Genomic DNA, 10,963 nt, shown 5'->3' on the forward strand with positions numbered 1-10,963 from the left:
GAGCTGAGCTTGTTTGTCAGAGAATTTGGTACACTAGCCTGTCCACCTGCTTCCTCCAAGTAACAAGTGCAGGAACATTACATATCAAGGCCAGGCACTGCTTTAACATTTTACGTTGGGTTACACTGCTCAGAACAAACCAAAGGTGATGTGGGAAAAGCCCAGCACAAGCAAAAGGCACTTGTGTAGTTAGGCAGCTGCCTGAAGGGACTCTTTACCTCCTCTTTCTCTACCTGTTTATTCAAACACCAAAGGACTGTTTTGAATAGTTTTGATCCACACACACTTAGAGAAAAGGTAAGGAATTCACTACCAGTGACACAGCACTTAGGAATAAGGGTGACAGTTTCCTGATGCTATGAAGGATTTGATGCAGATCATAAATCTTAACTGAATCTTAAAACTGAAATAGGAAAGAAAATACCATACAAAACAATCAGTGGCAGAGAACTTGTAGATATTGGTAATCTGAAATCAGACATTTTAGCCTTATCTTTCTTAAGTTCCATAAACAAGAAAGTGTCTTTACAATTCTGTGTGTTAGCATAAGAATATATTAACTAGAAAAGATAGACCTCAGATTAATTGTCCCAGTTTTCCTCTGGAAGGGCACCAGTAATTGGAGTAGCATCCATGGTAGAAGAGGATGGAAGATGAACACAGAAGCCCTTCCAAAGGGCTGGGCCTGCAGAAGTTCTGCTGTGAACAAGAGCTGCAAGACAAAGCTAGGACACACCCAGAGAGTGCAGGCAAATAGTGCATCTGAAGCCATTTGGTTACAGTCCTGAGGTAAAAGCAAACCCTTACACTGTGCTTCATAGTGATGTCTGGGGCCCAATGGTGATGCTGCTGTTGGTGACACGGATCCCATACCAGCCTGCCCAGAACTGGGTGTCCTGGCCTCCGTGCTGGAACCAGATGTGACGGACTCCTGCTGGGTAATTCTGGAAGGTGTGAGAAATCTGGAGAGAAAAGAGAATTCCTCTTAATTTGCCTAAATAAACCAGTGCTCACCTAGAAGCTCAGAAAACTACAGCGTGTGAGTCTTAGAATGAGCTCTTCCTGAGCCCAGGTATCTTTCATTGAAAGTGCACCATACCCTGGGTTTGGTTTTTCTGAGGGGGTGGAGGAGCGGAAAGAAGCCTTTCTCATTCAGCCTTTTCCCCAAAATCCTATCTGAGTTAAATTAACATTAAGCTTGATTCTTAAGTGCATGTATAACTAACATCTAACTCAGAATGTACATCAAATCAAACCAGTTAAAGACTTGTAAGAGTTTAAGAAAAGTTAAGTCTGCAATGCTTGGCTATCTAGGCAGTAGTTTTAAAACAGGTTTTTGATCCAAAAAAAAACCCTGAAATCTGCTCGTTACTTAGTTATTTAGACAGAATCTTACATAAAACCAAGAAACATTTAAAAAGACTACACTAAAACAACACAGAAGACCACAGGATACTCTCTAGAAAATGCTGGGCACCTAAAAATAGCACCTGTCTCATTCAGGACACTACTGCTTCTTCAGCATCATCAATAGCAAGGACTGACTCACCTTCTCTATATCGTAGAGGAGGCTGAGGAGCAGAGAAAGTCCACCGGCACTTTTGGCCAAGTAAGACTTGAAACATCCAAGTGTCACAACACTGCTGTAAAGCTCCTGCCTCCAGGGCTGCTGCTCACCTCTCTCCACTGGGCATCACTCCACTGCTCAATGACTATTGGCTCAGGGCGGAATTCCTCCAGGACCTTGTAATCTTCGGAGAACAGCCTCACTGTGAGCTCATATTGGCACCCGCAGTCACACCTGGCAGCGTACCTGGAGAGGCAGGAGGAATCAAGGAGCAGGGCTGTACATACAGCATTCAGTTTTCTTTATTTTTCAAAAGCAGTCTCCAAGGGGCTCCCTGTCTGCAGAAGAAAAGGAACGTCATCCTCATAGCTCTAGAACTTCCAGCTGTCCTACCCTTTACAGGATTGCCACCTTGTAGTCCACTGAGTGAGTTTAGATTTAGCTTATGCTTTACTCAAGAACTACAACTCCCAAAGAATAAAGAACTGATTTTATAGTACGAAAAACCCCAGGAGTCTAGCTTACCTCTAGACCAATGCCAGAAATTGTAATTTTCAGTGATTCCACTCACCAGTCCTTGACTGTAATTTCAGGCCGTTTTTCATCCATCAGCTGATTCGAATAGCCTTCTTTCTTCAGGGTAATGAGTTGAGACTTTAAGCATGACCTGAAACAGACATAGAAATACAGTTCCACAGAACACATCTCTTCCCTCTTGCTGTTTTCCCTGACAGCTTTCATACCCACCCAGATCCTGAAGGCCCACAAAGCTGACCTGGCTAAACCCTGTCTTATCCATAGCCAGAAACTGAGAAGAAAATGAACTGAGTTGCTTCAGCTCAAGATAAAAGGAATAGTTACCTACAAGCTGGATTAAGAGGGGTCCCTATACTTACGTGTTGGTAACAGGAAGCCAGTGCCTAGTGCTTGTTAAAGCTGTTGATCCTCCTCTGGTGACAGCTTTTATTACAAGTCATTAGTGGGACACACCTACCACTGGTGGAGGTTAGAGCTTTGACCTTGTCAGGTAAATGAAGTTGATTAAGTTTGCCAGATCCTTAACCTTTCCCTACCACCTTTGAGAGAGGAGAAGCAGGGATCCCACGTGGGTTATCCTAACTAAAAATTACAGGAAGTTCCTGGTAGGCAAAGAAATTTAGCACCTGCTATGATCAATTCTTTCAGCAATACCCATCTCTTTAGATTAACTGGCATAAAGGGTTAATGAAGCTCCTTCCTTTTCCCACAGGTGGTCTAAGGTACAGTCACCTGCCACCACCCTTCTAACCATGGTGCCTTTCCAAACAGATGGGAGGAAGCAGGTTTCCCAGTTCTAGGTTACTGGAATCCAGTTCTTACCTATATGAAGTGACGAAGTATTTGTGTACTGTGGGGTCTGGTGTATTATTTCCATGACCTCCAGGCAGATCCTCAATTCTCCACCGATCTCCTCCATTAGCATCAAGTTTCCAGTGCTGGAAGTTCTCTAAAAACACAGGTGTCCAAGGTGAGGGTTAGCACCTCATTTCAGCTACTAGCTGGATCTCAGCTTTCGTTAGAATCAGCAGTAGGAGAATTCTAGGAAGCTACTTGGTGTTTTCAGATCCACTATTTTTCCTACAGCTGTAAGTGACTCCTGTCATTATGCTGCCATTACCTTTAATGTGGCTGTTAGCATCTAGGGCAGTAGGTAGCAGATTTCTGATCTCATCAGAAAATCAGCAGCACCAATAAAGTAGGATTACTGTGGTCATATTAGTCAAGTCTTTGGTAACAAGTTCTCCAGCTGCCCAGATGTTTAATCCCAATACCTGTTCATTTCACTGCCACATTGTACTTATGGCGCAAATTAATTGTCACTGCCTGCCGTACTGGGGCCTTACGACTCCAGATTTTTCTGGCTAAACCCACAGAGTATTAGTAAATACATACTTATCTACCTAGAGCAGTTTTATTGCAGGAGTTGAGCTGTGCATCTGACCTGGCAGGGCTACACACCCACTATCTGGAAAGCCCCAGAGCACCAGCAATAGCTGAGGCATGCAGAACACTGACTCATTCTGACTGCTCGAAAACTCTTAGTCCTTTATTAAATAATGAAACAAACCTTCAGCACGAGGGTTTTTGATTAAGTTTCTCTTCTTGTGGCAGAGCATATAGAAGACCTTCCAGTCCGAGACACTTCTGTCCAAGCTCTGACGGTAAAACCCGTCGCGCTGACACTTGCGCTTCCACAGGGTAGCCAGGTCCACCACGTACCGCCACTGCGTGCACACCAGCCGACAGGCGTGGAGCAGGTCCCGGGGGGGCAGCAGCGACAGCAGCTCCACCAGCACATCCTCGGGGAGGTCGCCGATGGTTGTCATGGCAGACCGCAGGCCGCAGGAGTGCGACGGGGAATCCCCGGCGGTACGGGCCGAGCTGCCGGAAGCAAAGGCAGTTTCCCCTCGTTACGGAGAGAGAGAACCCCGGACAGAATCACGGACACCGGGCCGACCCGAGACCCGCTCCCCGCCCGGCCCCGGCCCCGGGCCCACCTGGCTCCGCCCATGGGCGCCTCCCGGACACGGATGTGCGGCCCTTCCGCGGGGCGGGGCGATCCCCGAGGGGCGGGGCGCTCACAGGGGGCGGGGCTATCACCGGGGGGCGGGGCGATCGCCGGGGGCGGGGCGAGCACCGGGGGCGGGGCGATCCCCGCGGGGGCGGGGCTATCACCGGGGGCGGGGCGATTACCACGGGGGCGGGGCGATTACCACGGGGGCGGGGCGAGCACCGGGGGCGGGGCCGCGGTCCTCCCTCAGCAGAGCCCGGAACGTTCTCCCCCTCAGAGACCCTCAGACCCTGATCGGGGTCAGAGTCACCTCCGGCCCGGCCGCGCAGCAGTAAGGTAAGAGCTCGGTGCCTCCCCTTGAGCCTTTGCAGGTTTTCCGAGCACGTCAAGGCATGCAAAGCCCTTTTATAGCTCGGATGCTTAACTGGCGTGGGAAAGGAAAGGTACCTGAGCCCTTCTCCTGAGTGCGGGAGGGAGCCTGGGTAACAGCCCTCTATCAGCAGGCAGGGAGCAGGAGAGGCTTCTGAAGTTCCTGTACGAGATGAAACCAGCATGATCCCTCCCGCCCGCCTACTTTTAAAAACTTACATTTTAGCCTTCGGGACTGTGGTTGAGGGTTGGAAGTTTGGGGAGAATGGGAAATCACTAATGCTGTCTCCATGAAAGCCAGGGAATTTTAAATTCTAGTTTGTTCTTGATGAGTGCAATGCAGATAGAGGGCACATCTGAATGTCAAGATTTAAGATGCTATTACAGCAGTGACTCCCTATTTCTTCCCCTCCGTGCCAGGTTTGGCACCGTTGTATTTAGTTAAGTTGCATGCCGGGATATTTCACCTCTGTTCTTAGTCCTCTCCCAGGCTTAATGAGTCCTTCCTGAGAAGTTTGGCTGCATCCATGCCATCTCAGCAGCTTCCCAGCACCAGGACTCAGCTGCCATAAAAGCAGTGTCATAGTGCATCCCTCACGGATGACACGGGCTCTGAATCTGCACACTCATCTCTCCACAGTCCTGCAGCACCTGCACCTGGGACTCGGGGCAGCAGAGAGCTCCTTCGAGTTCAGAATTAGCACATGAAGTTAGAGCAAACACTTCTGACTTAATTCCTCTGGTTTTGAGGCCAGAGATGATAGAATATTGGAGAGTATCATCTGAGTTATTTTCAGTTATGCTCAGACCTTTATTTATATAGGCTCCTGACTAAGGTGATTACGTGCCAGCACTCTGAGGGAAAGCCTGTCAGGTACAGAATGAACCACTGCAAAGGTGACTGGCAAGATGCTTAATGCTGATATTTGGGTACTGCTTTGCAGCATTTGTTATCAGGGATGTTCCTAAAGGCAGAACAGACACCCATGTACCTCCCTCTGCAGAGGAAATCATTACTAAGAAGATGATTTTTGCAGCAGCAGAGATTCTGGAAGGACTGATTCCAGCCTGGAAAATTAACAGACTGTCCATAATTGCAGTTGTCAAATACATACATTTTGTAGGCAGATTCAATTCAAGGCTTTGACTTAGAATACAAAAATAGTAATCTGCTTCAGGATATTAACTTAATAAGGAACAGGAGACCTTGAGGCTAGGAAGCAAAATCATGCCTTCAGATAACATATTTCTTTTCCCTTTTTTTCTGCTGCATCAGCGTCTGACATGGCTGTGGGTGGGAAACTCTGACCACTCCTTTCCACCCTCTCTCTCAGACAGGGCCCTGCCTGCCCCAGGGATGGAGTCCCTCCCCGAAGCAGTCCTGATCCGAATCCTGGCTGCCATACCTGCAGTGGACCTGGTGCTGGTGTGCCGCCTGGTCTGCTGCCAGTGGAAGAACCTGGTGGATGGAGCTGAGCTTTGGATCCTGAAGTGTCAGCAGGAAGGCCTCACCAGAGCAGAGTCAGATGCAGAGAATTGGCAAAACTTCTACTTCCTGAGTAAGAAAAGGAAGAATCTCATCAAGAACCCATGTGGTGAAGGTAAGAGGCATCACAACAAGCTTCAAGGCCTCAGAGATGACCAATCACTGAGAATTGCATATCTCTAGTCCTTAAAAATAGATCTTAGTTGCTGTCAGGTTGCAGAATTTTCTCTCTGCCCATGAGTCAAGCCATTCAATCTATGCAGCCAAATAATTTAATGAGCACACAGGCCTTTGATAATAAGCCTTTGCAAAGGGCTTTACCTGACATTAACTTTATATAACCTCTGCAGGGATCTAAATCATGTTTGAGACACAAAGATGTCCTTTGCAGAAACCATCCAACACAGTAATGGCTGTGGCATTTGTTTCTGTAGTGCTTCTTGCCAAGCTGTGAGAGGAGAGATGAAAGATTTTCCCAGCTCAGGGACGAGTCTGCCCTCAGCTCACCAAGCCCTTCAGGCTTCTTTCCTCAGAGAAGCTCAGGCCAATTGTGTTTTTACCCTCCTCTCCACAGCCCGTGTTAGAGACTGGACACACACTCCATGCGCCATTATTCTGAATCTATGAATTTCTCTTGCCAGAGCTACAAGCTGCTTAGCAATAAGCAGCAGTAACCAAACCTCACAACCCAAGCAGCAACAATTTCACACATCATAGACCAAAGCAGTATCAACACAGCTTCCCCATTTTGTATACAGATGACCTTCTGCAAGGTTTTCCAACATCCAGATTTCCCTCTAGAAAACCCCAATGTTTAAGGTCTTACTGCTTCAGAAAATACCACTAAGTGCTTTAGTAAACTTAGAAATAAAGCAATCAGCATCTGTCCCCAGAGTCTGTGTGCTGTGACACTGAAAATGCTGACACACTTCAGAATACCCAAATTCTTTCCCTGGAGCACTTTCTTAAACCCACACATACACAGCTGCTTTGCTGGGGAATGTTAAAGTTTGGTGTGATTAGACCCAGTCAGACTACAGGTTTTTGCCTGACCTCTACTTAAACATATAGTCTGCATACAAAATCAGTGGTGTGTCTAATATCAAACCTTCACAAGCCAGAGGAAGGTTCCAGTGGGAGATGGTCAAGTTTCCCACACCCACAGGACTCATCCAAGTCTCTTTCCTGCCATTTGCAGAAGACTTGGAGCACTGGGGAGAGGTAGAGAATGGAGGTGATGGCTGGAAAGTTGAAGAGCTCCCAGGGGACTTTGGAAAAGAATTTCCTAGTGAAGAAGTCCATAAATACTTTGTTACATCTTATGAGTAAGGCTGCTTTCTTCTGTTATTCTGGAAAGGGGGCAATTTTGGTTCCCCCTAGTCCCATGAGAGATTGTGATACCAATTAACATCTTGTGTTTCAGGTGGTGTAAGAAGGCTCAGGTCATTGACCTTAGGGCTGAGGGCTACTGGGAAGAGCTGATGGATACAACCCAGCCTAAAATCATGGTAAGAGACTGGTAAGTATTGAGGAAGGCTCTGAGGACAGATAGGCACAGGGTTAAGAAAAGGAAGAGCGAGAGTGGGCATAGATTTCATATATATTGGCCCTTAAAACCTCAGCTACCAGGATCCTGGATGTGGGACAGGGCTCACAAGCAGCTCCCACAGGCTTTAAACTGTTGGAGCACATGAACTCCAAAGCCCAGGATCCTGTGGTGAATGAGGGGAGGTGGTGGGCTGGGCTAAGAACAATTGCAGTTTTCCATCTCAAACCAAGGCCACAGTGACTTGGTGAGTTTGGGGGAGCTTTTGCTGAGCTCTTACAGGTAATGCCATGTCTTGGTTTGGAAAAACAAGTGTCTGCCAGGGAAAGCTGCAGCTTCCCTTGGAATGGAGAATGTAAACCCCCTCCCTCCAAATTATAATTTTGCAATTAAGATGCTTTTAGGCAAAGATATGGGACTAGGAATAACAGTTATTTACTAGGAATATTAAAAAAATACAAATGTAGTAGTGCAAAAAACAAGCAAACAAAAAAAAGTCCTAGAAACACTGACAGAGTCAGAATATGACCTGACCCCCTGTTGGTCAGGGTGTTGGGAGCAGTTCAATCAAGTCCCCCTGCAGTGACAGATGTGGTTCTGCTGGAGCAGAGATGATCCTGGAGAAGGGCCCAGTGGTGGTGAGGTGGGGTGAGGTGAGTCTGATCTCCCTCCAGTGCACACAGGCTGTGCTGGTTTTCTGAATCCCAGGGGTGATCCAGGTGGGAATGCTGGGCTCCTCCCCCTGGGTGGAGCCTCTCCCAATGGGATGATGGAATTGTCTCAGCCCTGCAGTGAGCCTGGATGGCCCATGAACAACAGATACCCCTGGAGGGAGGATGGGCTGGAAGAGATAAGAACACTGCTCCACTTGGTTTGAACGTCTGAGCCATTAACACAACACACCCTGCCCCTCCCCTCGGGAGTTCTGAGGAATGGGTTATGCAAGAGATAAATAAATAAAACACCTCCCCAGCCAGTTTCAACATATGGCAAATAGAATACACACTTTTGGTTGCATGTTGCAACCCCAGACATGCCAGCAGATTGGATCTCCTTGTAGGTATGCAGGACGCAGTGATGCTGGCTGTCTTTACGAGCTGTGTGTGAAGCTGCTCTCCGAGAATGAGGATGTGCTGGCTGAGTACAAAAGTGAGACTGTCACCATCCCACAGGACAATGATGCCAGCTGGACTGAGGTGAGTTACAGCTTTGGGCTCAGCAGATGACACCCAACCTACATGAACCAGGAACATTTTTAAGCAGAAGAGTTCTCCAAGGGGAGGAGAAGGCTCTGTTGTATGTTCTCTGGAGCCATGACCCTATGACTGAAAAAAGAAAAGGGAGGCAGGGAGGCTGCTTTATAGGGCAACTTGCTGAGTCACCACTAGCAGGTGTAAGGTGAAGGAGATGTCCAACTGGGAATGATTAAGTGGCCTTGGAACAACGGGATCAAAGCTTCTGCCACTATAATAAATGTCCCCACTGTTACCCAGCCTGGTAGGTCTGTCTGTGTGTGGCCAGTGGGGCTGAAGGCTCTGTGCACTGAACAAGGGCAGGTTTGTGGTTTGACACTAACAGCTGTTTTGTCTCTTGTCCCAAAGATCTCCCACACCTTTTCCAGCTATGGGCCCGGGGTGCGTTTTGTGCGCTTTGAGCACGGCGGGCAGGACACGCTGTTCTGGAAGGGCTGGTACGGTGTCCGTGTCACCAACAGCAGTGTGACAGTGGAGCCATAGCTGAGCTTAACCAGGATCTGCATGCTGGAGCTGACTGCCCTCAGGGCATCCCCATGCCTTTGGATGGTTTCTGCATGGTGCTGCTTCTGGCTATAAAGCCTTTCTGCATAGGAACGTGCCTGCAAGATGCCAGGAGCCACCACCCATCCCTCCTCAAGAGGACTGTGCAAAGAATGTGAATGATTTTGTGAATGCACCACAAGACTCAGCCTCAAAACTTGCACTGATATTCTCTGTCAGACAGATCACCTGAAAGTCCTGCAGACCTCTTAAGTCTCTAATCCCTGGCACGCAGCCTGAGTCAGACATCTCTCCTGCTCGCTTCCCAGACTGGGCACTCCTTAACTTGAAGGGATATTTTAAGTATATTTTCTGGAAGTCAGAGTGGAAGAAAAGAATAAAGAAAACCACAGACACTGTGTCTCAAAACATACCAGGGAAACCCAGAACCCTGTCCCCGACTATTTCCATGACCTGCAATGAGAATCTTTGCTTCTCTCGTTTATAAACAGGTAACATTGTTTACCATAGAGGGGCTCTAGCTTGGCTGTCAATGCTATTAGTTTAATTTTTAGTGATAATGCAAAGCAAGAGAGATTGAATCCTTTTGTCTTACGCTATTCCCAGCATCCATTTATCAACGAAAGTGTTGGAAAGAGAAACCTGTCTGGTGTCTTATCCTGGGGCTTCATTTGGCTCCCTCAGATAGATGGCATCTGAGAGGAATTGCTGGGGGGGAGAGAGAAAGAAATGACAACAACCTAAGAAAATAAGTTAGAAAAAATTTGGGGTATGTCTAGGAACAAATGGAAACAAACTCATTTACCCCTTCCTGGCTTCTGCCTGCTTCATGCAACAAGCATCCTGGTCATCCAGTGTGACTCTGTTAGCAGGACACAGAAAGCTGCTGGCCTCGCTCCACCTCCACTGCCCGTGTCTGCAGGAAGTGCACATCTGCCTCTGCCATGTGCTTGCTGACAAGACAGCACTTCAGTCTTCCACTTGTGCTCCTTGATATCAGTCAGGGCTGTGAGCCCATCCTGAACAGACCTCTAAAGCTTTCCTGAGCCAAGACTGTCCCTGCTAGTTACTCCACTCAGAAGAGCATCCCCTAACAGACCTGGTGTTGCCTGGAGTAAGTATTTATATTTTTTGTGTCTATCTCTCTGTCTTCCCTCCCTGGGCAGCCGTTTAAGTGCCCCCTTACACATGCAGTGACTGGTACTGCCTGCAGCCAAAGGAAAGAGCTTTCCCACCTGGACACTGTGCGTGCTGCTTCCTCAGGCTTTCTGCACAGCTGCTCCCAGGTGCCACACACACACACACCACAGTCCAGACAAACATAATAATAAAGTGACACAAATGTGTGTGGATTTCCTCTTGTGTATAGGGTATTTGTCCCCTGTGCTGAAGCATTCTGATTATGTGGAGCATGTCAGCCAGTTCTCTCTGAAAGCAGGAGTCACTGTACCGTGTGTAATACCGGGGGTGCCCCTGAAAGAGGCACCTGCCCTGTTCCCCAGCACTCTGGACTCATGGGAAGCACCACATGTACAATGGGTCTGCAGTGTAACAGCCAGCAGAAGTGCATTTCAAATGCAGTGGGAATTCATTCAAGGGACAGAGAAGGTACAGGAAGTTTTCAACAGAGACCAACCCTGCTGCACACACTCCAGGTCATTTGTCACTAGCTCTACTGTGAGCTCCA

The 10,963-nt window shown here is 47.9% G+C and overlaps 2 protein-coding genes across 4 annotated transcripts; one reads left to right on the forward strand and one right to left on the reverse strand.

Annotated features, from left to right (window-relative positions):
- Positions 1-754: 754 nt before the first annotated feature.
- On the reverse strand, positions 755-5,978 carry FBXO44 (F-box protein 44). Of its 2 annotated transcripts, none has more exons than XM_066334348.1 (6): positions 5,894-5,978; positions 3,675-3,988; positions 2,927-3,053; positions 2,139-2,234; positions 1,678-1,813; positions 755-962 (listed from the first exon to the last, which is right to left on the reverse strand). In XM_066334348.1, the coding sequence occupies exons 2-6, from the start codon at positions 3,931-3,933 to the stop codon at positions 816-818; spliced, it is 765 nt and encodes a 254-aa protein (XP_066190445.1). In that variant the 5' UTR covers positions 3,934-3,988; positions 5,894-5,978; the 3' UTR covers positions 755-815. The 2 variants fall into 2 exon arrangements, with proteins under 2 accessions (XP_066190445.1, XP_066190444.1); XM_066334347.1 differs by lacking the exon at positions 5,894-5,978 and adding an exon at positions 4,105-4,158.
- Positions 4,432-9,669, forward strand: FBXO2 (F-box protein 2). Of its 2 annotated transcripts, XM_066334346.1 has the most exons (6): positions 4,432-4,454; positions 5,764-6,088; positions 7,172-7,298; positions 7,397-7,492; positions 8,580-8,715; positions 9,121-9,669. In XM_066334346.1, the coding sequence occupies exons 2-6, from the start codon at positions 5,845-5,847 to the stop codon at positions 9,253-9,255; spliced, it is 738 nt and encodes a 245-aa protein (XP_066190443.1). In that variant the 5' UTR covers positions 4,432-4,454; positions 5,764-5,844; the 3' UTR covers positions 9,256-9,669. The 2 variants fall into 2 exon arrangements, with proteins under 2 accessions (XP_066190443.1, XP_066190442.1); XM_066334345.1 differs by lacking the exon at positions 4,432-4,454 and having other exon boundaries at positions 5,556-6,088.
- The last annotated feature ends 1,294 nt before the right edge of the window (positions 9,670-10,963 follow it).

The sequence above is a fragment of the Sylvia atricapilla genome, chromosome 22 (assembly GCF_009819655.1).
Source record: "Sylvia atricapilla isolate bSylAtr1 chromosome 22, bSylAtr1.pri, whole genome shotgun sequence".
Taxonomy (NCBI): domain Eukaryota; kingdom Metazoa; phylum Chordata; class Aves; order Passeriformes; family Sylviidae; genus Sylvia; species Sylvia atricapilla.